The sequence below is a fragment of the Hyla sarda genome, chromosome 1, assembly GCF_029499605.1.
Source record: "Hyla sarda isolate aHylSar1 chromosome 1, aHylSar1.hap1, whole genome shotgun sequence".
Lineage (NCBI taxonomy): Eukaryota > Metazoa > Chordata > Amphibia > Anura > Hylidae > Hyla > Hyla sarda.
In genome coordinates this window covers 359292774-359320403 of record NC_079189.1, presented here as the reverse complement: position 1 = coordinate 359320403, position 27630 = coordinate 359292774, and the positions used below count along the sequence as shown (strand labels likewise).

General features: G+C 40.4%; 1 protein-coding gene across 6 annotated transcripts in view; it reads right to left on the bottom strand.

Annotated features, from left to right (window-relative positions):
- GLIS3 (GLIS family zinc finger 3) overlaps nt 1-27630 on the bottom strand; it is a 417907-nt gene that overhangs the window by 50737 nt on the left and 339540 nt on the right. For all 6 annotated transcript variants that reach the window (XM_056522352.1, XM_056522361.1, XM_056522346.1 and 3 more), the window contains one exon: nt 14006-14180. In XM_056522352.1, coding sequence (XP_056378327.1) covers nt 14006-14180 — 175 coding nt within the window. The remainder of the gene's footprint in view (nt 1-14005; nt 14181-27630) is intronic.

Below are 27630 nucleotides of genomic sequence, written 5' to 3'. Positions count from 1 at the left end.
TGCATATTTATTTAGTTTGGTGTCCGAACTGATTGCAATGGACTCAGACAGAAGATCTTTTTGGGAAAGTGTATGGTGGTAGATTAAAACGGGAATGGCCTGAAAATGGAAGAAAAGTCCTTGCTATGGGACAGATCCTTTATATACTGGAGGATTATGGTATAGGAGTCGCTAAACTTCAGGATAGAACATATTGTATGGATTAGCAGCACAGAGGCATTGCTCTTGCCATCCTGAATAGCATCCCATGCTGATTCATAATGTGATGATAGATAATGTAAGCCTCCTGTCTTCTTATCTCTGTTTGAGCCTTTCATAGAATTTCCTTACCAGCAAAGCATCTGGTTTTAGACTGGTTGCTCACCGGGATCCCTGTCCATTGAGTTATTTACATTTCATGCCAGACTTTAAAGTTCTTGGCCGCAGGTTTGTGACATTTTCTAAATACACGCCACAGCCCATGATGCAGCTTTTCCTGTAATACTAGAAAAATATGTTTTTTTTTCTGTTCGTATTCATTTTGTAATTTATTTTGTATTCTGTTAGGTACTGATTGTTCCAGGCTATAATTCGAGGAAGTATTGTGGGCAGAGAAATATTATCACTTGCATTAGGCTGAGTAGACATCTGCGTTGGAGGCTCCATCGCAAACTCTGTCACATTTGATGGAAAAAATAGTGCCGCATAGAACACTATTATTGTTTGACAAAAAAAAGACATCTTAGCGGAACCTAAAAAAAAATTTTTAGTTCAATGACTGACTTTTGTGGGGGAAATGGTTAGTGGAAATCAGTGAACAAATCACAAGACCAACAGGAGAGGGTGAGAGGTGGGGCCAGAAGTTATTAGTATTTTATGGTATACTCTATAACTAGTGTTGGGCGCGAATATTCGGATTTAGAATTTTTATTGCAAATTTCCGAATACTGCAAATATATTCGCTATATATTCGAAATTATGAATATTCACTTTTTTCCGCACATGTGCATATTCCCATATTCCCATATTTGAATATTGTGAATATTTGCATATACCTTTTCACTTGTGGGCCAATTAGAATGATGCAAATACACTTGTCAGAGGTTATCAACAACATCCATAGCAACCAAAAGTAAAGTTGCCCACTCCGTCACTTTTTTATTCCTCGAATATGCGAATATAATGAATACGCGAAATTCGCCAATATAGGACGAATATTCGTCTATATATTCATGAAATATCACAAATTCGAATATGGTCAATGCCGCTCATCACTATCTATAACTAGGCCACTAAAATGGTTGCTCAATTGTTTTAAGCAGGGCTATGGCTAAATGGTTAAAAATAAAAAAGTTTTTTTATCCCATCAAATACTAACCTGCTCCATTCCCCACAGATGCCATTCCAACTTTCTCTGCTTGTCCCCACTTTTTTCTAGTTCCTGTAAAATGTGGACCCCAAAGGAACTGCCTGCTTAGCCAATCATGGGCTTAGGCAGGAAACCACTGTAACCAATGATTGGCTAGGTGGGGCAGTTTCTGCAGGGACAGGACATCACGTGCCAGGACCCAGATAGTTGTGAGGACAAGCAGATAATGGGTGCGTTGATGTGGCAGCTGCAGAGTATTACATCTTCTCTTTATTTTTTTTTATGCCACGTGATAAAAAGAAGAATCAACCTAACCATCATAAGTTGGAAACGTCTGCCAGGGATGAAGGTCATTGTCTGAAAAATCAGGTTTCTCCTAATAAGCTGTTGGTCATTTGATTCACCGGCTTTGTGCAATGGATCATACATGGGTGCAGTAAAGCAAATGTTAAATGGCTGTAAATTTACAAGTCTGAATATATGGACCAGAGTTTACTGAATCAGGATGTTTATTACTTCATTGATATCGTTGTGCTGCCAGAACAGTTACCCGGCCACGTACACTAACATCCAATAAAGGACCGCCTACTGACAGACAACAACCTAACGTATAGAAAGCAACTTTAAGAAGAGATATAGATGAAAAACAGACATTTATAACAAAACTGAGTTCAAATAGGTTAAGAATTGATACTGAGCAGATTTTCTTCGGTAGTGCTTACACTTTTGCCAATATACACATTCTTATGTTAGTGTTCTTTCCAGTCTGACCACAGTGCTCTCAGCTGTCACCTCTGTTTGTGTGGGGGAACTGTCCAGAATAGAAGCAAATCTCCATTGCAAACCTCTCCTGCTTCAGTCAGTTTCCTGACATGAACAGAGGTGGCAGCAGAGAGCACTGTGGTCAGAGTGGAAAGAACTACACCACTTCCTCTAGAGCAGTGTTTCTCAAGCCCGGTCCTCAAGTACCCCCAACAGGTCATGTTTTCAGGATTTCCTCAGTCGTTCACAGGTGATATAACTGTGGTGATGCCTTATTCACTGTCCATAATCATATCATCTGTGAAAGACTAAGGAAATCCAGAAAACATGACCTGTTGGGGGCTCTTGAGGACCGAGCTTGAGAAATGCTGCTCTAGAGCATACAGCAGGTGATAAGTACTGGAAGGATTAAGATTTTTAAATAGAAGTAATTTACAAATCTGCTTAACTTTCTGGCAGTAGATTTGAAAACATTTTTACCTCTGAAGCACTCCATTAACTTAGAGAGTCAGCTAATATATTATTTCTATTCAAGTTCCATATTGGAAGCATGGAACTTAAAAAGTTTATTTTCTTTATACATGCTATTATACTAAATATAGGCATTCATGGTTTTGTTGATAATATGATGATTACTTTCATAGGGAGTAAAAAAAAACTGAATATATGAGAGTAGAGAATAAAGCCTTATGTTCGCTATAGGCACGTATAGACCTCTGAAAAACACTTCAAATGGCTCAAATCTGAACAAAACCAGGTCTTAAATTATAAAGCATCTATATTTCACCACTGTGTATCTAAAGAAAGACTTTTCTATTCATTCTGACACAAATCAAGTTCAGTTTCCTGGAAATCCATAGTATCAATCTTAAGCATCACGTGTGGAGATACACAGAAGTCTTACAGATGCTTAGTACCAGTAACTACAGATTTTCTTGTGGTTACACTAAAACATAATGGTGGACAATGTTGCCATGGGTGGCACACACAGCTTTGGGTAGGTTCACACTAAGTTACAGCTCCCATTAGTGATATCCATCAGTGTCCTGCCGAAAACGGGATGCCGACACATACTGTAAACAGTAGCAGTGGATCCCAATACTTCCTATGGCCCTAGCCACCTTGTGACACTGTTCAAGACATACTTTTTTTTCAGACGTAAAAATTGCGTGCCACTCCGCTTTTGTAAAATGCGTGCCGCTGTTCTGAATATATTCCTTTTCCAGCAGGATGCCAACTGATCCCTTCAACGGGCGCAGTAAGGTAGCGTGAACCTATCCTATCCAAGTGACTTGCTTTCCCTATAATAAGGGAGATGCATGTGCTTGGGATGAAACATGGTTTGCCATGACTTCCTAGGGATTTTCTTCAAAGCCAAAAGATAAATAAAAAACTATGATAATACAAAAAATGAAGGTCTTTATATGGTAGATGATCTTTATCTTTCTGATACAGAACCCCAAGTTTCTTGTATGGGTGTTTAATAACCAAAGCAAGCAAATAAAGGGGTTCCTAAAAGTGTAGGATAATCCATCACCATGTAGAAATAAAATAAAATAATGGCACCCTCTCTATATGTGTATGATGCTCAAATGTGAGCTTTGTACATAACCACACAGCCTAGAAAAAAATGGAGTCACTTACAAACACAAATATAAAATAAAAAATAAAAACTTTTTTTGTACAAACAAAAATGAAAAACTTTAATTATAGAGTTACACAACAATGGGGAGAAAAAACTGCATCCCAGAATCAGCATCCCTGATACAAGAGTACAAAAACTATTGCTATAGAACAGGATAACACTAAATATTATGCTGCATTGTCCTCCAATGGAAAATATACTATAATATGCACCAGTGAATGTGAATGTCATATCAAAGTTATGCTAGACAGCCAAAATTGAAATAGGGGTCCACATTAAGATGAACTTGTTACTCACTGTGGAACTTATTCACTGTTAATGGATGGAGCAATACTCCATAAAACTCTATCATTAAAAAAAAAACTTCTGAAGATTCAATTAGCCAAGTCAAAAGTTTTGTTCAGTCGGGGTCTCATTGCTAAGACCCCCACCAGTCTCTAGAAATAAGCGAGTGAAGCGCGTGGTAGCAGTGCACTTCACTTCCTGGCTCACCACTCATTGTATTAGATGGGCTCTATTTAAGTCTGTAAAGGATTAAGCACTGAGCCAGGGAGCACACTATAGCACACACCCCTTGGCTATTTCTAAAGATTGGTGGGGGTCCTAGCACTGACACCATGACCAATCTAAACTTTTGACATAACGATGATATGTCAAGAGTTTTTTTAAGCATAGTAACGCTTTAAGGTATTTAATTTAAATACAACTATATATATAACCAGTAACAAAGGTGTCCTGAACTACACAATTTTATATATATAATGTAGTCCCAGGTCAAGGAGTAGCCATTGTATTCACAATCAGAAAATAAACTGTTCTAGACAGTCACATATAAATCTTCTACATTTGGCACTTCATCACCTAGCGGTAGTAGAAACCAAAGTACAACATGAAGAAAACTTGTATGTGATTCATTGGAAAGATTTTGGCATTCAGCTCCATCCTCCGGCAGCCAATACTCCTTGCTGCTTGAGCCCATAAAGGAAATGAACACTTTAAAGCACAATCTTACTTCTTTTAAACAAGATTCATTTTCTTTGCCTTTTATAACCTAATCACATATTTCACTTTGACATAGTATGGTAGTTTCTTACTGTAAGCCAAGACATTTTGGAGAGAAAAGATTATTTCTTACTACTATAAATGTTATTAAGAATAAAATATCACTTATTCTCTTTTTCCTCCAATGTACTGCTACAAATTCATATACACTATTAAATAGTAATGAATCGTAGAACTAACAGTATGATAACATAAAGTAGTTAAATATGTAATATACAATGCATTCGGAAAACCTTAAGACCCCTTCACTTTTTTCACATTTTATGTTGCATCCTTGTGCCAAAATACATTTATAAAAAATCAAGTTTTCCCTAATCATTCTGCACTCAGTGCCCATAATAATAATGTAAAAACATAGTGTTAAGAGAAAGTTTTGATAATTTATTGAAAAGAAAAAACTGAACTATGTCATTGACATACTGTAAGAATTCAGACTCTTTAGCTAGTACTTAGTTCAAGCACCTTTGACAGCGATTACATCCTCCAGTCTTATACAGTATGATGCCACAAGGTTTGTACACTTAGATTTGGGGATTTTTTGCCATATTTCCCTGCAGATTCTTTTAAGCTCTGTAAGCTGGGAAGAAGATCGTCAGTTGGCAGCCATTTTTATGTCTCTCCAGAGATGTTTGATTAGGTTCAAGTCAAGGCCCTGGATGAGCCACTCAAGGACATTCACAGAGTTGACTGGATGGGAACCTTTGGCCCAGTCTGAGATTCAGAGCACTCTAGATCAAGCTTTAATTAAGAATAACTTTATACTTTGCTCAGCATTCCCTTAACCCTGACCAATCTCCCTTACCCAGCCTCTGAAAAACACCCTCACTGAATGAGGCTGCCACCATGATGCTTTACTGTAGGGATGGTATTGGGACGGGATGAGCAGCGTCTGGTTTCCTCCAGATATGACGCTTAGAATTGATGTAAAAAAGTACACGCTTGGTTTCATCAGACCAGATAATCTTGTTTCTCACAGTTTGAGAGACCTTTAGGTGCTTTTTGTAAACTCTAGGCAGCTTTCATGTGTCTTTTACTAAGCAGAGGTTTTTATTCTGGCTACTCTACCATAAAGTCCAGATGGGTGGAGTGATGCAGTGATGATTGACCTTCTAGAACTTTATTCCATCTGCACACAGGATCATTGGAGCTCAGCCAGAGTGACTGTTGGGTAATTGGTCATCTCTCTAAGGGTGGGTTCACATCACGTTTTCTCTCATACGGGAGCGCATACGGCAGGGGGGAGCTAAAACCTCGCGCTCCCGCATGCCTTTCTATGCGCTCCCGTATGTAATTCATTTCAATGAGCCGGAGTGAAACATTCGGTCCGGTCGGCTCATTTTTGCGCTGTATGCGCTTTTACAACCGGACCTAAAACCGTGGTTGACCACAGTTTTAGGTCCGGGGAAAAAGCGCATATGGCACAAAAATGAGCCGATCGGACCAAACGTTTCACTCCGGCCGGCTCATTGAAATTAATTACATACGGGAGCGCATAGAAAGGCATGCGGGAGCACGAGGTTTTAGCTCCCCCCTGCCGTATGCGCTCCCGTATGGAAGAAAACGTGATGTGAACCTGCCCTTACTAAATCCCTTCTCCCCCAATTCCTTAGTTTGGTGGGGTGAGCATCTCTAGGAAGAGTCCGAGATGTTTCAAACTTTTTCCATTTAAGAATTATAGAGGCCACTGTGTTCTTGGGAACTTTCAGTGCAGCAGAATTTTTTTGTACCCTTCTTCAGATTTGTGCTTCCACATGATCTTGTCTCTTAGCTCTACGGTAGTTTTTTTTTTTTTTTTGCAGTGATATGCATTGTTGACTGTGAGAAATGTCTCTATCACCGATATTTCACAAAAAATTGCACCTGCTCAATGTCTTTTCCATCTTGTCAAAGGGAGTGTCCTTCCCTGGTCTGCACTGTGATGACTATTGGAGATAGCATGTACTCCAAAGACAATATGGTGAGTGTATAACTTACATCTTCCAATGTCATTAACCCCTTCATGACCAAGCCCATTTTCACCTTCATGACCTGGGCATTTTTTGAAAATCTGACCACTGTCACTTTAAACATTAATAACTTTGGAATGCTTTTACTTATCATTCTGATTCCGAGATTGTTTTTTCGTGACATATTCTACTTTATGTTATTGGTAAAATTTCACTGATATTTGTATCCTTTCTTGGTAAAAAATCTAAAAATGTCATGAAAATTTTGAAAATTTAGCATTTTTCTAACTTTGACAGTCTCTGCTTGAAAGGAAAATGGATATTCCAAATAAATTACATATTGATTCACATATACAATATGTCTACTTTGTGTTTGCATAAAAAAATTGACAAGTTTTTACTTTTGGAAGACATCAGAGGGCTTCAAAGTTCCGCAGCAATTTTCCAATTTTTCTCAAGATTTTCAAAATCGTAATTTTTCAGGGCCCAGTTCAGGTTGGAAGTGGATTTTAAGGGTCTTCATATTAGAAATACCCCATAAATGACCCCATTATAAAAACTGCACCCCCCAAAGTATTCAAAATGACATTCAGTAAGTGTTTTCACCCTTTAGGTGTTTCACAGGAATAGCAGCAAAGTGAAGGAGAAAATTCTAAATCTTCATTTTTTACACTCGCATTTTCTTGTAGACCCAATTTTTGAATTTTTACAAGGGGTAAAAGGAGAGAAATCACCCTAAAATTTGTAACCCAATTTCTCTCGAGTAAGGAAATACCTCATATGCGTATGTAAAGTGTTCGGCGGGCGCAGTAGAGGGCTCAGAAGGGAAGGAGCGACAATGGGATTTTGGAGAGTGAGTTTTTCTGAAAGGGTTTTTGGGGGGCATGTCCCATTTAGGAAGCACCTATGGTGCCAGAACAGTGGACCCCCCCCACATGTGACCCCATTTTGAAAACTATACCCCTCATGGAATTTAATAAGGGGTGCAGTGAGCATTTACACCCCACTGGCGTTTGACAGATATTTGAAACAGTGGACTGTGCAAATCAAAAATTTTATTTTTCATTTTCACAGACCACTGTTCCAAAAATCTGTCATACACCAGTGGGGTGTAAATGCTCACTGCACCCCTTATTAAATTCCGTGAGGGGTGTAGTTTCCAAAATGGGGTCACATATGGATATTTATTGTTTTGCGTTTGTCAGAACTGCTGTAACAATCAGCCACCCCTGTGCAAATCGCCTCAAATGTACATGGTGCACTCTCCCTTCTGGGCCTTGTTGTGCGCCCCCAGAGCACTTTGCGCCCACATATGGGGTATCTCCGTAGTCGGGAGAAATTGCGTTACAAATTTTGGGGGTCTTTTTTCCCTTTTACCTCTTGTGAAAATGAAAAGTATAGGGCAACACCAGCATGTCAGTGTAAAAAATTTATTTTTTTACACTAACATGCTGGTGTAGACCCCAACTTCACCTTTTCATAAGGGGTTAAAGAAGAAAAATCCCCCCAAAATTTGTAAGGCAATTTCTCCCGAGTACGGCGATACCCCATATGTGTCCCAAAACTGTTGCCCTGAAATACGACAGGGCTCCAAAGTGAGAGAGCGCCATGCGCATTTGAGGCCTGAATTAGGGATTTGCATAGGGGTATTCTATGCCAATGATTCCCAAACAGGGTGCCTCCAGCTGTTGCAAAACTCCCAGCATGCCTGGACAGTCAATGGCTGTCCGGCAATACTGGGAGTTATTATTTTGCAACAGCTGGAGGCTCCGTTTTGGAAACAGTAGCGTACCAGACGTTTTTCATTTTTTGGGGGGAGGGGGGGCTGTGTAGGGATATGTGTATATGTAGTGTTTTTTTACTTTTTAATTTAGGTTAGTGTTAATGTAGTGTAGTGTTTTTAGGGTACAGTCACATGGGCAGAGGTTCACAGCAAGTTTGCCGCTGGAAGTTTGAGCTGCAGCGCAAAATTTGCGCCATCTCAAACTTGCAGCACTCACTGTAAACCTCCGCCCATGTGAGTGTACCCTGTACATTCACATTGGGGGGGGGGGGGGCAAACATCCAGCTGTTGCAAACTCCGAGCATGCCCTTTGGCTGTCCGTGCATGCTGGGAGTTGTAGTTTTGCAACAGCTGGAGGAACGCTGGTTTGGAAACACTAAGTTAAGTAATAAACTTTCAAGTGTTTTGCAACCAAACTTAGTGTTTCCAAACCAGTGTGCCTCCAGCTGTTGCAAAACTGCAACTCCCAGCATGCATGGTCTGTCAGTGCATGCTGGGAGTTATAGTTTTGCAACAATTGCAACAGCTGGAGGCACTGAGGTAGGAAACGGACATTGTTTCCCAACTAGTGTGCCTCCAGTTGTTGTAAAACTACAACTCCCAGCATGCCCAGACTGCCCAAGCATGCTGGAAGTTGTAGTTCGGCAATATCTGAAGGATCAGATGTTGCCGAACTACAACTTCCAGCATGCTTGGGCAGTCTGGGCATGCTGGGAGTTGTAGTTTTGCAACATCTGGAGGTCCACAGTTTGGAGACCACTGTATAATTGTCTCCAATCTGTGCTCTTCCAGATGTTAGAGAACTACAACTCCCAGCATGCCTGGACAGACTGAGCATGCTGAGATTTGCAGTTTTGCAACATCTGGAAGAGCACAGATTGGAGACCATTATACAGTGGTCTCCAAACTGTGGACCTCCAGATGTTGCAAAACTACAACTCCCAGCATGCCCAGAAAGCCAAAGGCTGTCTGGGCATGCTGGGAGTTGCAGTTTTGAAACTCTCAGAGGCAGCAGTGAGATCGCTTTACGGCGATCTCACTGCTGCCAATGAAGATGCCGCACTGCTGCTGCAAACTCACCTCCGGGACGCAGCGCAGCCAGGACCGCATGGAGGACGCCGGGACCGCTCGGGACACCGCTCGGACGGGTAAGTGATGTCGGGGGACGGGTCAGGGACACTTAGCAGAGCGGTGTGTGTCCCGATCCCCGTGATCGGGACTCACACACCGCGCTGCTAAGTATTTTCATAGCGAAACGCTGCTATCAGCTAGTCAGATTTGACCAGCTGATAGCAGCGATCGCTGGGGGGGGGGGGATGAAACCCCCCGTGATAGCCACCATCTTTCCGGGCGCTGCGGGATGCCGCGAGTAGCGGCAGTAATGTTCATGACGTACCTGTATGTCATGGGTCGGGAACACCTTGCCACCCATGACGTACAGGTATGTCATAGGTCGGGAAGGGGTTAATGTGTGTCATCCCTAGGCAGTCCTGTAATGCTGGGACTTGTAGTTTTAGAAGAGTTGGAGGTACAGGATGGAATATTTTTTTTACAGCAGTGTTAACTTCAGCTGTGTGCCAACAGTGTTTGCAAAACTGCAACTCCCAGCATGCCCAGACATCCTTTGACTGTCCAGGCATGCTTGGAGTTGTAATTTTGCAACAGCTGTAGGCACACAGTTGGTAAAACACTTTGTTACAACAGTGTTGTTGCAGGCTGTGTTTCTCCTGCAGCCTTGTCAATTAGCCATCTTGTGTCCATGACCCATGGACCCGCTTATGCTGCTGTGTCCCAGGATGTATGGGGGCCCCTAGTGGTGGGATTTTCAAAGGCAGTTTTCTTTAATAAAATGTGACATTTTTTTTAAAGAAGTAAACTACAAAAACTTTTGTTTTGCTAAAATGTACAACATATAACATTTTTCATATCTAACTCTGTAGATACTCTTAGGCTACATTTGTGGCATCTAGCCAGCTTGCTGTGCAGAGTTGTAACCTGAAATTCCTAGGCCACACTTCAAAATCTTTAACAATGCCTTTACCATGTGGTCAGACTGATGTCTCCCTATGTGGCAAAGTGGTCTTTGACCCTTTAGACAGCAGGCCCCAAGTGTAACAGTAACGCTCGTATTATACATTTACTATAATACTAACAAAAATATTTTAATATACAATAAGTGATTTGTCTTCGATTACATGAGCAGATAGTTTAGAGCAATGTTCTCCAAGCTTGGATTCTCCATCGTAGGCTGTTACAACATGCATGGAGTTGTAGTTTTGCCATAGCTACAGGAGATGGTTCATTTTCCCACAGCTAGGATGAGATCACTTCATCAAAGCTATGCTCTTCATTGAAAAGACTAAGGAGGCTAGTACATTTGCTTTTAAGAGTCAAAACGATGCAAATTCATGTGCAAACAGTGTACAGCGGAAAGAGGGCATGTTACCTGCAAATGCTAGACTTTATGCAAAAATTCGTTGCTAGCAGCGCTGCGCTAAGGCATCTGCTGAAGTGTCGATTTATTATGAGATACTTAAAGGGGTACTCCGGTGGTCAACGTGTTTTTCCGTTTTTGACTTACCCTATTTGTTTTGTTTCATTTCTATTTTTGTTGTTTAGCCTACTCTATTTCCGTTCTTTGTTGTCTTTTTATCCCCCACTTTGTTTTCCTATCGTTGCTTCTATTTCCTGCTTCTTGCTGTGCTTAAAACTACAAATCCCAGCATGCCACATGTCTTGCTGGTTTGGGGCAGCTCCTTTTTTTTGGTTTGTTTGTTCCGCCCTTTACCCATTCTACTATTTTCCCGGGTCAGCCCCCTTATACACAGCACACTAATATAATCAGCCTTGGTTGGGATACACTGTCATACACACACACAAAAGGGACTACATCTCCCAGCATGTGTCATTCAGGAGTCTTCAGTCTGTGGTATGCTGCCTCTGCAGTCTCCTGGGGGTTGTAGTTCACCACACCTCTGTAGGGCATACACCAGTGTTTCCCAACCAGGGTGCCTCCAGCTGTTGCAAAACTACAACTGCCAGCATGCCCTGAGAGCCTTTGGGCATGCTAGGAGTTGTAGTTTTGCAACAGCTGGAGGCGCACTCGTTGGGAAACACTGGTGTAACATGATGTGTATGCTGAATAGGCTAGAACAGTGTTTCCCAACCAGTGTACCTCCAGCTGTTGCAAATCTACAACTCCCAGCATGCCCAAAGTCTGTCAGGGCATGCTGGGAGTTGTAGTTTTGCAACAGCTGGTGGCACACTGGTTTGTAAACACTAGTACAGTGGTCCCTCAACATATGATATTAATTGGTTCCAGGAGAACCATCATATGTTGAAACCATGTAAAAATGGTAATTGGTTCTGGGGCCTCAGAACCATTGTATGGTGAATACATATCTCTATGGGAAACTGCCAATTGGTTCTGGGATGACCATTGTATGTGGAGTGTATGGGGAGTGTTTAACAAACCAGGGTGCCTCCAGCTGTTGCACAACTACAACTCCCAGCATGCATGTACAGCCATTGACTGTCTGGGCATGCTGAGAGTTATAGTTTTGCAACAGCTGGAGGCACACTGATAGGGAAACATTGATGTATGGGGTGTATAGTGTGTATATGTATTGTATGTGATGTGTGACATCGCATACAGTACTGTACAGTTCTTTAAATACCTTCAGGGGGGACAGAATGTCCTCCCATTACCATCCTGCCGACTACAGCTCTATAGGAAAGGAAGGGGAGGGCAGCCAGCAGCTCATTGGATGCCTGCAGCAAGATGCTACAGGCTAATGGCTATGGCTGCACTGGGGGGGCGGGGCTTACACGGAGCTCACAGTGGAAGCCTGCGTGAGTTAGCAGGACAGCATGTGAGTAACAGGAGGCAGAACGGGGCACACGGGGCACATTAAACAACTATCTGTCAGTTGCTGAAGTTGTCAGCGCTGTCAGATAGCTGTTTGTACGATGGCCCCGACACACAGCAGCATCATATGTCGAGGCTGTCTTCAACATACGATGGGCTCTGAGAGGCCATCATATGTTGAAATGATCATATGTCGAGGCCATCATAAGTCGAGGGGTCACTGTATACACACACACAACAGGGACTACAACTCCCAGCATGTGTCATTCAGGAGTCCCCCCCCCTCCCCCTTCACATATAGAGATCATTACCAGTATGAGATTTATTCCCCTACAGTCCATACATCCCCAGCCCGTGCACCTTCTCATCCTCCCCTTCAGATAACACTTATCTTCTTTTTGAGGTCCTTCTCCTGTGCAGACCTGTGTCCTTAGAATACAGAGCAGGGGGGAGGGGAGGTGAGGAGCTGTGTACTCAGCTGGATGAGATGAAGGGGCGTGGCTTATTCCTCTCATGCAGACAGAGAAAAAAAAAAAACTGTGACATCTTGTCCACAACAGACTCAGAACTGTGGACAACAATAAAAGAAAACCCTCTGAACTACAGAACTTCCTGCCCAACAAACAGGTAAGAAAAACACATACATGCTGCCAAAACATATAACACATGTATATTGAAAAAAACAAAACTTACAAAGAAGATGCCATATAGTCAAAAAAAATTAACCACCGGAGTACCCCTTTAAGGCCTCTTAATACATTGAGCAAATTGGAAGCAAGTGGAATTTTACTCTGGGCAAATAAAACTTATTCTCAGTCTTAGTAAATTCCCATTTATATTCAGGATTTTTAGAAAAAAAATGCTCTACTGATAGTATTGTTTGGGGCTTATTTGTGAGAAATGTTCTGTGACAACAATAAAGCTTTGAGACAATGGCTATGGCTATGAGACTGGCATCTGCAGCAGCTGCCCACCACTAGCTACAGGCTGTAGTTTTCTGCTGAAAGTGTTATATATACAGTAGTATTTAGTGAAGAGTAGCACTGCAATAGTGCCCTGTAGTTTAAAGCTTGTTGTTTTGTATATTTGGCTGTTTATAGAGTTAAATGGTTTACTGTTTGGATAAAGCAGGTATCACAGTTCAATCTATATACATGTAGCAAAGGGATTTCTACAATAAATAAATACACGAGGAAATAAATAAGCAGCGTACAGAAAATGAATACCGATGTTGTCCTTGTTTGTCATGCAGTATGACTTAAAACAAGCATGGTGGCTAGGTTAGCACTGTTGCCTTGAACAACTTGGGGTTCTAGGTTCAAATCCCACCATGTACAACATCTGAAAAGAAGTTTGCACGTTGTTCCCATGTTTGTGTGGGTTTCCCAGTTTCCTCCCACACTCCAAAAACATACTGATAGGTGAATTTAGATTGTGAGCCCAGAGGGGCAGGCACTGATGTGAGAGATGTAAAAGCACTGCGGAACATGTTGTTGTGAAAAAATTATTAAAACTACATAAAACAAATTCACATTCTGCCCCCCTTGTAATACTCAACTTTAGCTCATTGTAAATATAGCACAGCTCTTACCGATCAGTGCCCGATTCCATTGGTGTTAATGGAGGTAGCTGAGATGGAGCATTATGTGGACTGGACTGTATGTTGTTCCCCGGAGAAGGATGACTAGAAGATAGAGGCTGGGATTGGGGGACGTTTCCAGCAGCTGTTCCACTTCGACTTGAGTGAGAACTAGAGAACAGAGTGGCTAAAAAAATAGAAGACCATATAACATTGATTAATTGTGTATAAGAAAAGCTAAATACTTCACTTAAATCTAGAAAATAGAACAAAAACCCAACAACTACAATTCTGTCACAACTGAAAATTGCAGGCAATATAACTGTCGCTACTGCGATCACACTACCAGCCTTGCTCTTTACACCGTTAGCAACATGCACTCATATATAGAAGAAGAATATATGATTCCGGAATACTTATCCCTTTTGCCTAGTCAACATGCCTCTCACCAGCCAAGTCAGAACACGCTATTCTGCACTGACGAGGAGAAAGATACTCTGAAACAGCACTGCAGATGGGTCCTCCTCCCTTCTGGGGAGAAGTCTGACTTGGCATTAAAGGAATACTCCACTGGAAAAAAAAATGTCTTCAATCAACTGGTGCCAGAAAGTTAAACAGATTTGTAAATTACTTCTATTAAAAAATCTTAATCCTTTCAGTAGTTATCAGCTGCTGTATGATCCACAGGAAGTTGTTTTCTTTTTGAATTTCCTTTCTGCCTGACCACTGTGCTCTCTGCTGACACATCTGTCCATTTTAGGAACTGTCCAGAGTAGGAGGAAATCCCCATAGAAAACCTATCCTGCTCTGGACAGTTCCTAAAATGGACAGAGGTGTCAGAAGAGAGCACTGTGGTAAGGCAGAAAGGAAATTCAAAAAGAAAAGAACTTCCTGTGGATCATAACAGCAGCTGATAAATACTGGAAGGATTACATTTTTTTAATAGAAGTAATTTACAAATCTTTTTAACTTTCTGGCACCAGTTGATTTAAAATTTTTTTTTTACATTGGAGAACCCCTTTAAATCTTGATCCGTTTCTGAGACTCAATAACTAAAAGCTGATATCCAGGGAATGTTTTGAGCTGCTTTTCATGTTCCCTTTCCCAGAAAGCCTGTGGAGTGCTAATGGCCTTTTTTGAATTTCCATACACCAGAAGTGGTGCCTCTCTCTAAGAGGAATTCTTATCCCTGATCCCTAAAGATATACTGTTAAGAGGATTTCATGGATATTTCAATTGGATTCTCAGAAACATTAAAGAAGTTATATGAGCTTGCAGAATTGATGGCTATCATCAGAATAGGCCATCAGTATTAGATCAGTGGATGGTTTACCTACTTGATGTGACCGATTCCGCAATGTAGTGCACCAATCAAAATTACTTCTACTCTAATAATCAAATAAACCAACTTCCAAGTCAGATTAGGGCATGTTGTGGTTTTTACCATATGAAACTACAACACCCAGACCTGAGTATTGGTAAGGATGTGCTAGAGTTATTGTTCCTTTCAAGTGATTACAGCCCTGATGGGAAATAGAATACACTATGACAGTGACTTACAGGTGACATCTTTTCTGTAATTGTTTATTTTCCCCTCTCTTTGGTCCAGACTGCAATGACTTGTTTCTCTCCAATCCTCTTTAGTGTTTAATGCCTGGACATCTTAAGTGCTTCACTTCTGCAGCAGATCCTCATTCACTATACCAAGACAACCTCCTCATAGCAGCTGTTGTTCCTAAAAACAATAGCTCCACACACTACAGCACTGAATATCATACTGCTACACACTATGCCCCTTTATATAATTGTGCCACAGACTATGCCCCTAAATATAATACTATCAGATGCTATGCTCCTGAATGTAATATGACCATACACTGTGCCACTGAATACTGCCACACCCTGTACCACTAAATACAATACTGCTACACACTGTGCTCCTGAATAGAATACTGCTACACACTACCCCTGACTATAATACTGCCACACACTGTACCCCTGAATATAATACTGCCACACACTGCCCCTATATTAATGCTGCCACACTGTACCTCTGATTATAATACTCCAACACACTGTTACTCTAAATATAACACTGCAACAAACTGTACCCCTAATTGTAATGCTGACACAAACTGTGCCCCTAAATATATTGCTGCCACATACTGCCCCTTAAATATAATACTGCCACATACTGCTCAATGAATATAATACTAATACACACTGTACCTCTGAATATAATACTGCCACACACAGTATATAATAGCAAAAGTAAACTCCAGAATCAGTAGAATCCCAGCTTTATACATTAAACCTATTAGTTTTATTCCAAAATTCTTAAAATTACAAGGTAGACTATTAAACAATATACAACTGATGGGTCATGCTCCTAGGTTCAGTCTTTCTTCCTGTAATATTCAGATGGTATAGTGTGTGGTAGTGTTATATTCAGAGGGCACAGTGTGTGACATTGTACATTAGGAGGGTACAGTGTGTGTCAGTATTATATTCAGAGGGTGCAGTGCTTGGCAGGCTTATATTTATCATTGTCTTTATATAGAAGATGAGGATCTGCTGACAAAGTGAGAAACCAACAAAATCTGGGCATCCAACTCTGCAGAGATGAACTGTAGCTGGAAAAAGTCCTGGCTATCTGGACAAAATGAAGCGGAAAAGGAAAGACTACAGAGAAGATGTCAAGACCTGTGAGTCACTGATACCATTGTGTATTCAGTAGGATATGCAGTGATGATGGTTAAAACAATAACTCCTAGCATATCCTTACCACTGCTTAGGGCATACTGGAAGCTGTTAAGTGTTTTACCCTTACTTGACAATTGGTATATTCACGTAGTACAGTAGAAATACTTTTATGGGACATGCTACATCGCAAACATCAATTACGCCATGTAGGAAACCTGTTGTTAACAATTTGGATCTTAACCCAGTTTTACACTCACATGCGGTGATGCCCCTGTTCACATGCTGCTATCAGAATGACTATTTTACGTATCTGTATGGGTAAATTAATGACAGGAAATCGTTTTCCCATAGAGCAATAGAGATCGCACTTTGTATAACTCTATACCCATGTCTACTTTACTCTTTCTCCGGGGAGGCAAACTTTCACAGCTGGCTTTGTAACTTACTCATCCTAATCGATGTGGCTGAGTCTGACTTGGCAATAAACATTGGGCTCCTTTAGAGTTACGACATCAGCTTCCTTGGGAATTGCATTTGGAATGTCCCAGCTTACTTGTGTGTTATAGAGAATGCATTTTTTATAATACAGCCATTCATTTTCCAGGAATTTCTCACAAACACTTATATTTGTAGGTTATAACTTTGTGATCTGTGTCAGCTGAAGTGTTTAACAAGGTCACATTATGAATATTATCTTGACCATATAAAACTATTAATCTTTTATTCACAGTATATCAATAACCACTTTATTAATGATCTGGTTAGATCCTTTTTTTTTTTTATTGTTCTGAATATTTATTTTTCAACAGTTTCTTTACATTGAAGACTTGCATGTGGCATGTTTGGATGCCCAGTGTGTATTTTTGTGATGTCACAGAAGTCATTGCAGCAGAGCCATGTAGAAAAAGCTGAGTTTCACATTTAACAGTCCTGTATGACAACTCATCCTGAGACCAGCTGCAATCTTGAGTTATAGGCCTGTGAATCGGGCAGCATTGTGCTATGCTCTAGCTGCCTGAGAGACCGGTCTATTTCTCTTCACGGAAGTCTATGCAGAGAAATGGATAAATCTCTCAGACTGCCAGAAAGCAGCTGCTCAATTCATCGTCTAATAACACACGATTGCAGCTGGTCTCAGGAGTGAGACCCGGAGCGATCACAAATTTTTGACACGTTGACATGTCAAAAGTTTTTTTTAATGATAGAAACACTTTAAATTTCTTAACCGGACAATATACATAGGACTCCGATTGGCCCAAATGTGGCTGATCATTTGTCCATGGGATCAATTGTACCAGCAACCTGGTACACTTAAAGGGGTGCTCCACTCCCCAGCATTCGGAACATTTATTCCACTCCCCCCTCGTGCCACCCCCCCTATGACTTCACGCTCCTCCCCCTCAATGCAAGTCTATGGGAGTGGGCATGATGGCCGTCATGCCCCCTCCCATAGACTTGCATTGAGGGCGCAGGGTGTGATGGCACGAGGGGGCATGATGACCCCTGGAACCCACACCCAGCGTTCGGAACTAAATGTTCCAAATGCTGGAGATTGGAGTACCCCTTTAACTGGCAGATGTGAGTTTTTACAAAGTGACAAGTTATCAGCAATATATTTATGCTATTAGCCAACCAAAGCCAAAAAAATAACAACCTGGCCAATCACATTTTTTGGTAGACATTACTCCGCTGTTAGCCATCATGGATAATTTTCAAACAATAATCAGTCAAAACGGCCAAAATCTTCCATTGCGGCCAACTTTTATCTCTACGTATTTCCAGCTATATGAAAATTGCCAGCTATATGAAAGTAATTCCCTGACCATTACCATACTGCAAATTGTTACAGATAAATGAAGGGAGAGGGAGAACCATACTGCAATGTGTTGGGTGGGAGAATTTAAAAATCGTCTGCTACCTTATCACCGCTGGATAGTGACTTCCGTTGGCTCATTTGTGAACCATATCAGTTATATTGCATATGGTCCAAAAATAAGCTGACTGGAGTCACTATCTGACTCTGCCAGGCTCATTTAAATGAATGGGGTGTTGCATAGGTTTGGTAGGGATACGGCAGCGGACAGGTTTCTAAATTCTCCTGCCGGATCCGGCTGCCGTATTGCAAAAATGTGATGTGAATGCAACCTTAAGGGGGATCGACAAACTTGCTGATTCTGAAAGAATGACTACTTGCTGTATTGAAATCTTTATTGCTTGGGGGACAATTCTGCCACTTATAGTTATGGCAGGCCTGGGGTATACATTAAGCTCAGATGCTATCACTTTGCCCATAATACCTTACTAGTATAACAAAACCCTGCAGATTAGACAATTATTTAAATGATTCCCATTGCAGTCATTATAAAGGAATCTGCAGCAGCCTCAGAAGGCGGCAGGGATAAGCAGTCTGCGGATTACAAGAGCTGTACTCAGACCTAGATAAGCCCCCAACCACAGGTTAATTGGCCGCTCTAATTGCTTCTTCATTGTCTTCTTCTTTTAAATTGATAATGTTACAAATTACCTTCAACAGATGTTTCCAATTTGAGAAAAATCTTAGATACAATAGTGAAGTATTTCTCGGCAGATCAAACAGTTTTACCATTCTCACTTTAAGTGCTACCACATTGAAAAGTCCTGAAACATAATACAGTGTAAAACAAGAGATGATTACACACAGCTCGGTAGCGCTCTTCTACCACCTCTTGATCTCGGTAGTATGGAGTGAGGGATTTCCACATTGACAGGCAATGTTCATTTTGAACAAGCAGTAATGCTAATCTAAAACTTCTGACTGAATACAAAGTAACGTAAGATCACTTCTACATGACAGCAGCGAAAAGATCAAAACTAAGCAAAACACCAGAATTCATGAAACATCATAACATTGCACAATGGCAGAAACTATGGTGAGATGATTTATTAAAAAAGGTTTCTATTTTGATATTTACGGTTCATATGGCAGAAAACTACTTATAATACTGTACGTTGAATCAATCACTAAGCATGCTTCTTGTGGACAGCAGCTGTACATAGGCCATGGTTTGCTTAATATTGCACATCAAATTAGCAGTTTTAATGTTTAATACTATGTACAATGAGCTCTGTGAATGTATGTTATGCACACGGTGCTAAATAGACATACCTCATATACACAAAGATCCCCCATAGGGTACCCTGGGTATTTAATTCATAAATTCCAATTCCCTTCAGGGTTAACAACCCCTTCGGGACTAAGACCCCCAACTAGGGTCACGCTTTTAAAACTTCACTTTTATTTATTATTTGTTAAGATCAAATTGAGGTGCAAAAATAATACAAAAGAAGGTGTTTAAAAACACAATATATAGGAATTGGATTGGTCCATTACTGGTTCCATTAATTCTATTTCCACTAAGGCTTCTATGTTAGGGACTCTTTTATTCCAATATTCTGGATCCTAAGACTCCAATCTTAATAGTCCACATAACATACAACCTCCTCTATTTGATTTACCAATTCCTATTATTATGCACACGGTGCTAAATAGACATACAACACATTTACAACACTATTGGTCGTAGGAAGGCAGACAAAGTCTGAGAAAGACTGGTCATCATTCAGGGCAAATAAATTCATTTCTAACGCTAACTCATGTATAAGTCACATCAGACCCTGTAAAGCTTACAGTCTAAGTTCCCTCTTACAGACACATATACACACTGACATATATTATACAGTAAGACAATTGACCTACCATAAGGGCGCCACACACTATAGGAACAGACTATGCAGCTGCTATAGGGCCCTCGGAAAGAAGGGAAGATAACTGTTTGTGACTCTTTGGGGTATTGCTCTAAGGGTCATGGAAAATGAGTGGAAATAAACTTTAGGCCTTTCTGTTTTAGGGGGCAAAATCAGACACCATAATAAAATTCCTGTTCAGTCTTGCTCACTTCTATACCACTGACTGATCATTATAATAAAAAATAAAAGAAAGTGGAGTGACAAGAGAAAATCTATGTGTACATAGGCTACAATGGTATATTAGATCTGCCAAATCTATATAACGTATATTATTTACTGCAAAACATAGCATTTGTAGAAACAAAAGGAAAACAGGGGGGGGGGGGGGGCACTTACGAGTCAGAGTCTGCTGGAAGGTGCAGACTTTGTCTTTTTATTCGGGTGCATAGAAAATCCTAAAAGCAGGACACCAGGATCCGCAGCGAGGTGCGATAGCATATATTCAAGGGAAGAGTGTAACGCCTGGGTATTTATTCAACAGTGCCAATCGCTGTGTCTTTATTTAATATTATTTACTGCACACACAACATGTACACAAAAAATGGCCTTTTACATGGGGATATCACAAGCTGATCATTGCCCCATGTTAAAAAAGAAAAAAACTATTAACTAATAAACAAGCATTTGCTTATTGGCTAGTGTTGTGTGGCAGTAAAAATCATCATTGTTGGGTTGAAAGAACAATCTAGGGATCGTGTGTATGAAGCCCTTGCCACACAACCATTGAGCTGTGTGAAAGAATGCTAAAATGTGGGCATGGGTCAACCTGTACAAAAGGACCCAAAGTTTAGAAAATAGTAGAGTTTAATGGCCTTGTACAGCATTTAATGACTTCTGGCTCAGCGCACTTTACTCAATGCACTTCACTCCCTGGGTCAGCACTTTATCCATCACTTTGCAGATGATGGGCTCCATAGACTTTCCCAGCTCAGTGCGTCTTTAGCATTGAGCTGGGAAGTGAAGTGCGCTTCTGAATGCTTCATCCAGTTATCTCTTTCAAACAGTGGGGATTTTAGCACCGTCACTCTGACCGATCTTACCTTTCGACATAGCTCAAACAAATATGGCATTTTAACCATTTAAACATATTTGGGGACTTGTATTTAAATTGGGAAAAATGCACCTGTCAGCAGTATTCACAAATAAATAATGACTACCAACTTTGAATAATATACAAGTAGGGCCTCACATTGCATGCATGAAAAATAATAAAGAACAAAAATTTAAAAAATATAAAATACCTGATAAGTGAGCAACCTTTATTTCATAGATACCAGTTACTTTGTGAATGGTATGTAGGCTACAAGATTAAATTGTCAGTGTCTACAGATGGACGGCACAATGATAGCCAACCTGCTGTGAGCTTCAATAAAATGTGTCACCAGGTCGGAGCAATGGAAGTTCATTGTCTGGTCACTTCTGTGTTATTAAAGGGTCACAGCTGTTTTCATGGCACAGAGGTGTCTTTTTAAAACTCCACTAAAGATATTGTCAATGACTGGCAGCTGTAGAAATTGATTCGATATGGCAGATGAACACATAGGAAATTCACATTACTCTTGGAACTGAAAAGTAGAGAAAACTGCAGCAAATGTGATCTTGATAAAACCTAAGGTCAAAGCATGACATCATTGATTCCTGTCCTGAGGGTATGTCACTCAGATACAAAAGGAAAACCCAATACTGGGTGTCACCTGATCAGAAACCAATGGCCTAATGCAATTAAACATTTGTAACATCCTTCTTAAACTACATTGTATTTGATATATAGTAATGACAAGTAAAAGTACAACTCCTCTTATCAATATAACAGTATATGTGCTGGACAGTGAGACAATGCTCATTCTGATACCATGTTTAAAATATATATTTTTTTAAATATTCAAATTAGGATTACTGGAAAAATCCCAATTAATTCATAAAATAATAGAAGCACATTAATAATAGACAGAAAATACCAGTCAAGAAGAATAAGGCCCTGTTCACATCTGCGTTATAGGATCCATTAGGCAGAGATCTAAAATCATGTGTCTGGGAATGTTGGAAACCATACCAGTACTCCAACTGGCCGGGGGGGGGGGGGGGGGGGGGTTGGGGGGGGACGGAATATATTGATCACTGTTGGTTTCTGTCCTGTTTACTGAGCAGAAAAATGAGCATTTTTGCACTGATGTGAGCAAAGCTTTAGGCTGGCTTTACACATGGTACTATGACTGATCTATAGCTTTCCTTTTGGTGGGCATTTTGGTTAGTATTTTTTTGCCAAAACCAGAAGTGGCTCCAAAACATATGCACATACATCTTGTCTCTACCTGTGTATAACTATTGCTACAATTACACCTTTTAGTGGTTATATAAGAAGGTTTTTTCCTCCATTCACAGTGTTAATCATAAACTGTGTGGGGCTTTTGCGGAGTGACTAATGCTCAGTATATTATTCTAAGCACTCATTGATTTATGCTGGTTCTGGTTATTATATTTGTGCCAGCTTTTTCACATACTTAGATGGAATACTGTTATAATAGATGACAGCTACATTTATTTAAATTGTGTATATTTTAGCATCATATATTTTTAGGTGTCATATATGTTTTACTGAAAGCATTATTGTACTGTCCACAAGGGTCCTGTGGTTCACCGGACATGTCCTATAAGGTTGTGCTTATTATAGGACATACTAAAGGGGTATTCTGGCCATAGACATCTTATCCCCTATCCGAAACCTCTGTGTTTCCAGGACTAGAGACGTGACGCACATCGCCCCCTTGTGACGTCACGTCATGCCCCCTCCCTTCATGTCTATGGGAGGGGGTGTGATGGCTGTCACGCCCCCCCAATAGACATGAATAGAGTGGGATGGATAGGGGATAAGATATCTATGGTCGGAATACCCCTTTAAATGTATATATCTATTTCTTATTCATTCATTTTTATTTAATTTCACACAAGAACCCATTGTAACAACCATTATTTAAGAATTCATTGGAGCTATAGAGCGTCAATACTTTCTGTGTTATTCATTTAGATATGCAAGTCCAGAGCTATGTGGGAAGCATGCTGTTTTTTTAGTCTCACTTCTATCAATAATTTAGCATGTGTGCCTATGTGATCATCCAACATGTGAATAATACTGATCACAAATGCTTTTACAGAACTTATTTTGTTCCGAACGCTGGGTGCGGGCTGTGAGTGCAGCCGCCACACCCCCTCCCATAGACTTGCATTGAGGGGGTGTGGTGTGACGTCACGAGGGGCTTGCCTGTGACTTCATGACCCCCGCAGAGTATAGTTGCAGAGATGCACATACATGTTGATTATCATTAGATAATCCTGTTTTTTTTTCCCATCTTCTTAATAATGTTACATTGTTTTCGTGTCTAAAACTTGTATTAGAAATGATGAAGCTGGCAACCATATGTGTAAAGTTATTCAAAATGAACTAGATGAAATTTAATATCTCTATCCCTAGTAAGTCTAAGCCCCCTGAGACGGCAGCTGAGTAATTATCCTCATACTTGTGAAACCTGTAAAAATGAGGACAGCAAAATGCTGTGTACTGAATCGGTAACTCAGCAGGGAAGAGTTAAATGACCAATTTACATCGTCTTGTTAAAGTTACTGCCTTGCACATATTTCCAGCTATATTTTCAAAGACTCCGTTTCACGAAATGATGTCATTTTAACGCTATTTTTAGCTAAATATAAACAGTAAACAAGGTGTCTAAGCTTTGGTTGCAACCCTTCTAACTGTAGCAACAATGAGCACGTATTCTAAATATTTCCAAATATTAATTATTTTAAAGAATTGTAATGTACATATAAGCTTTATGGGGGGGGGATTTATGAATCATTTTACCCTGCTTTTCTTGGGTAAATTTGTCGCAATATTTTGGTGCAGTGTGTTTTTTCTGACTTTTCTTGCGACTTTTCATTTACCTATGTTTTGGATTGTTGCAGTGGTAGACGTGTTTTTGGTAGATTTTTTGCAGTGGCCAGGGATTTATGAAACCGCAACTTTTTTAAAGAGTTGCAAACTTTGGCGCAACCAGGGAGCCAATCCCTACCATAATTGCATAATTGTTGCACGGGTTAAAAAGTCGCACCAAAAGTCACAGAGAAAACACCATACAAAGAGAAGTACTGATGTAAAGAATGTGATCAGCACCAGATTTATCACATGCCCTGCACAGTGTAATACATTTGGTGCAGGTACACAGTTTCTACTACATGAATTAATGGAGTAAAAAGATCTTCACCCACCCCACTTTTCATAAATTCCCCCCTATATCTCTAGCTCTAACATTCTGGAACTTTCGTTGTTTACTCCCAGTAGGTAACAATCTGTCCAGATCATGTGATGGACACACAGATGTACTTTTTGTATAAGACACAGGTGTGATAAATGTGTAACGATGATTACACACCTGTGCGCATTATGTCCCCTCCCATAGACTTGCATAGCGAGGGCAGGGGGTGATGTCACATGGGGGCGGAGTCGGACGTCACGATACTCCGGCCCCACGGTCGCCACCCGGCTGTTTGCATGCAGCTCAAACAGGTGGGTGGCGAATACAAGATTGTGGGGGTCCCCAGCGGCGGGACCCTTGCGGTGAGCCATCTTATCTCCTATCCTTTGGATAGGAAATAAGATGTCTCAGGGCTGGAGTACCCCTTTAATGTCTAATTGGTGAGGGTAAATCTGTTGGGACCTCTTCTGATCTGGAAAATCCTATACCCACTAAACCATAAAGGGATGAGATGGCCAGAATTTCTACATGTGCTCAGATATCTCCATAAGAGTCTATGGAAAGTGACTTGAATGGGAGATATGGACAGCCATCTCCTTTCTCTATAGCCTGGGCATAAAGCACCTCTGGACAGGTTTTGATATATCTCCCCCTATGTTCTTCTCGTCCCATTGGTGCCCTCAATCGGATCTATACAAAGAGTTTTCTGTAAAACTGTTTAAAATAATCCTATTATGGTTAGATCAATCAGCAATAATTGGCCAAAAGTGCCAACGTATATTAGGTATTTCTATTTCTCTTTACTATGAAATATTCGGTTGTCATGAATCTTTTAGCGAATGCCTTCTGATCATCGAATAGAATTGTTCTTTCATGTATAAACTCAACTTTTTTTCAAATGACATTTTGACTTTAGTATGTTTGCAATATGTGTTACAGCAAAAATGTACTGAGTTTACAGCTGAGCTGAGTTAAGCATGATGTTCCCTGCAGAGACCGATGTCTACTCACTGAATAAGTACCACGGAGAGTCATCATTGCAAACCCTTTGTGACAGGGAGAACTACTGTAAACATTTTATTTACAGCCTTATTTCCTACCATTATTGCCCAGATATATTAATCCGCCTGAAACCAAAACTGTTAGGTGGTGCCCAATAGTGTTGCTCGCGAATATTCGCAATGCAAATTTTATTCGCGAATATTCGCCAATATAGCACTATATATTCGTAATTACGAATATTCGTTTTTTTTTGTTTTTTTTTTCACAGTACACATCACAGTGATCATCCCTCTCTGCTACCAGCTTGTGTGGTGTAAAGAAGGCTCTTATACTACTGTGTGAGACTGGTGTGCGAATTTTCGCATATGCGAAAACTTGCATATGCAAATTTTCTCTTATGCTAATTTTTGCATATGCTAATTTTCGCGTATGTTAATTTTCGCATATGCGAAAATAAAACGAAAATATTACGAATATGCGAATATTCGTCCATATATTCGCGAATATTCCCAAATTCGAATATGGCCTATGCCGCTCAACACTAGTGCCCAAACAACCAATCACAGCTCAGCTTTCATATCTTAATGAGCTCTGGGAAAATATAACCTGAGCTGTGATTGGTTGTTATGGACAAGACCAGACAGTTTTGGTTTCAGGCAGATTTATAAATCTGGGCCATTGTGCTTCATTGATAATGTTTATCTTTTTATCTGTTTTATATGTTTTCGTTTAATGTACATTTTGTTACTTTATTTGGCTGGTTTTACACACAGTGTTTTATGAAAAATAAAATGTCTATGGTATTTTGTTTGGCATTTTCCCATAGGTTTCTATGTAGAACTTTAAAGGGGTACTCTGGCAAAAAAACATCTTATAGGGGATAAGATGTCTAATCGCAGGACTCCCGCCACTGGGGACCCCCACTATCTCTGGCGCAGCACCCCGGCCATCCGTGAATGGAGTGAACTCTGCTCCATGCTGGATGACTGGCGACTACAGCCACCATGCCTCCTCCATTCCTATCTAAGGGAGGAGGCGTGATGGCTACGTAGGAGGGGGTGTGGCATGATTTAACGAACACAGTAGCTTTAAGCTTCCGTGTTCCAGACGACGATGCTGCTGGCCCAAAGCAATCAGACATCTCTGGATAGGGGATAAGAGGTTTTTTGCCTGGGTAACCCTTTAACAAACACTATTAAAAATTAAGGTACAGAAGGTAACTGAATAAAAACGTGCCACTTGAAACATGTAAAAAATGCTGACATTTTAAAATGTCTGTATGTATGCATTTTAAAATGGCAGAAAAAAACACAGTGTAAGCCATTATGGGGCAATGTTCTTACTAGTTATGTTAGTTAATAAATTAATATGTACATACAATAAAAAGTGATGTAAGCAGCAACTTAATTATTTTTCTAATTCCTATTATTCCTAATTATTTTATAGCCATACAAATTTGGTAGTTCCGATACCCCGGGCCTGTGTCTCGACTGAATGGCTTCCGAGTCCATAATTTGGCACCCTATGAAGTAGCATGTGATGATGCATGTCATTTTGCTTCGTCCACTATGAATGCAGTCCTTGCTACTGCGCAGTGTAACTATAGAGGAGGCAGAGTTATGTGTACGTCACATGTTCCTTCAAAGAACGTCATCTTATGAGGAGGAAACGGTCCAACCAATACACAGGAGATTGTTGCGGCAGAGCTACATCAGTGCAGAGAATGGGGTCACAGTCGGGATAGTGTCTATGAGTTAGTGCATTATTTTAGTAAATACTACAGCTTACCAAAAAATAGGTAACGAAAAATGTCCAGCCTCTTTAAGGACACACTTGTACTAATCATAGGCTACAATTTGTAGATGACTATATAATTTTTATGTAAAAGAACAACTCTGA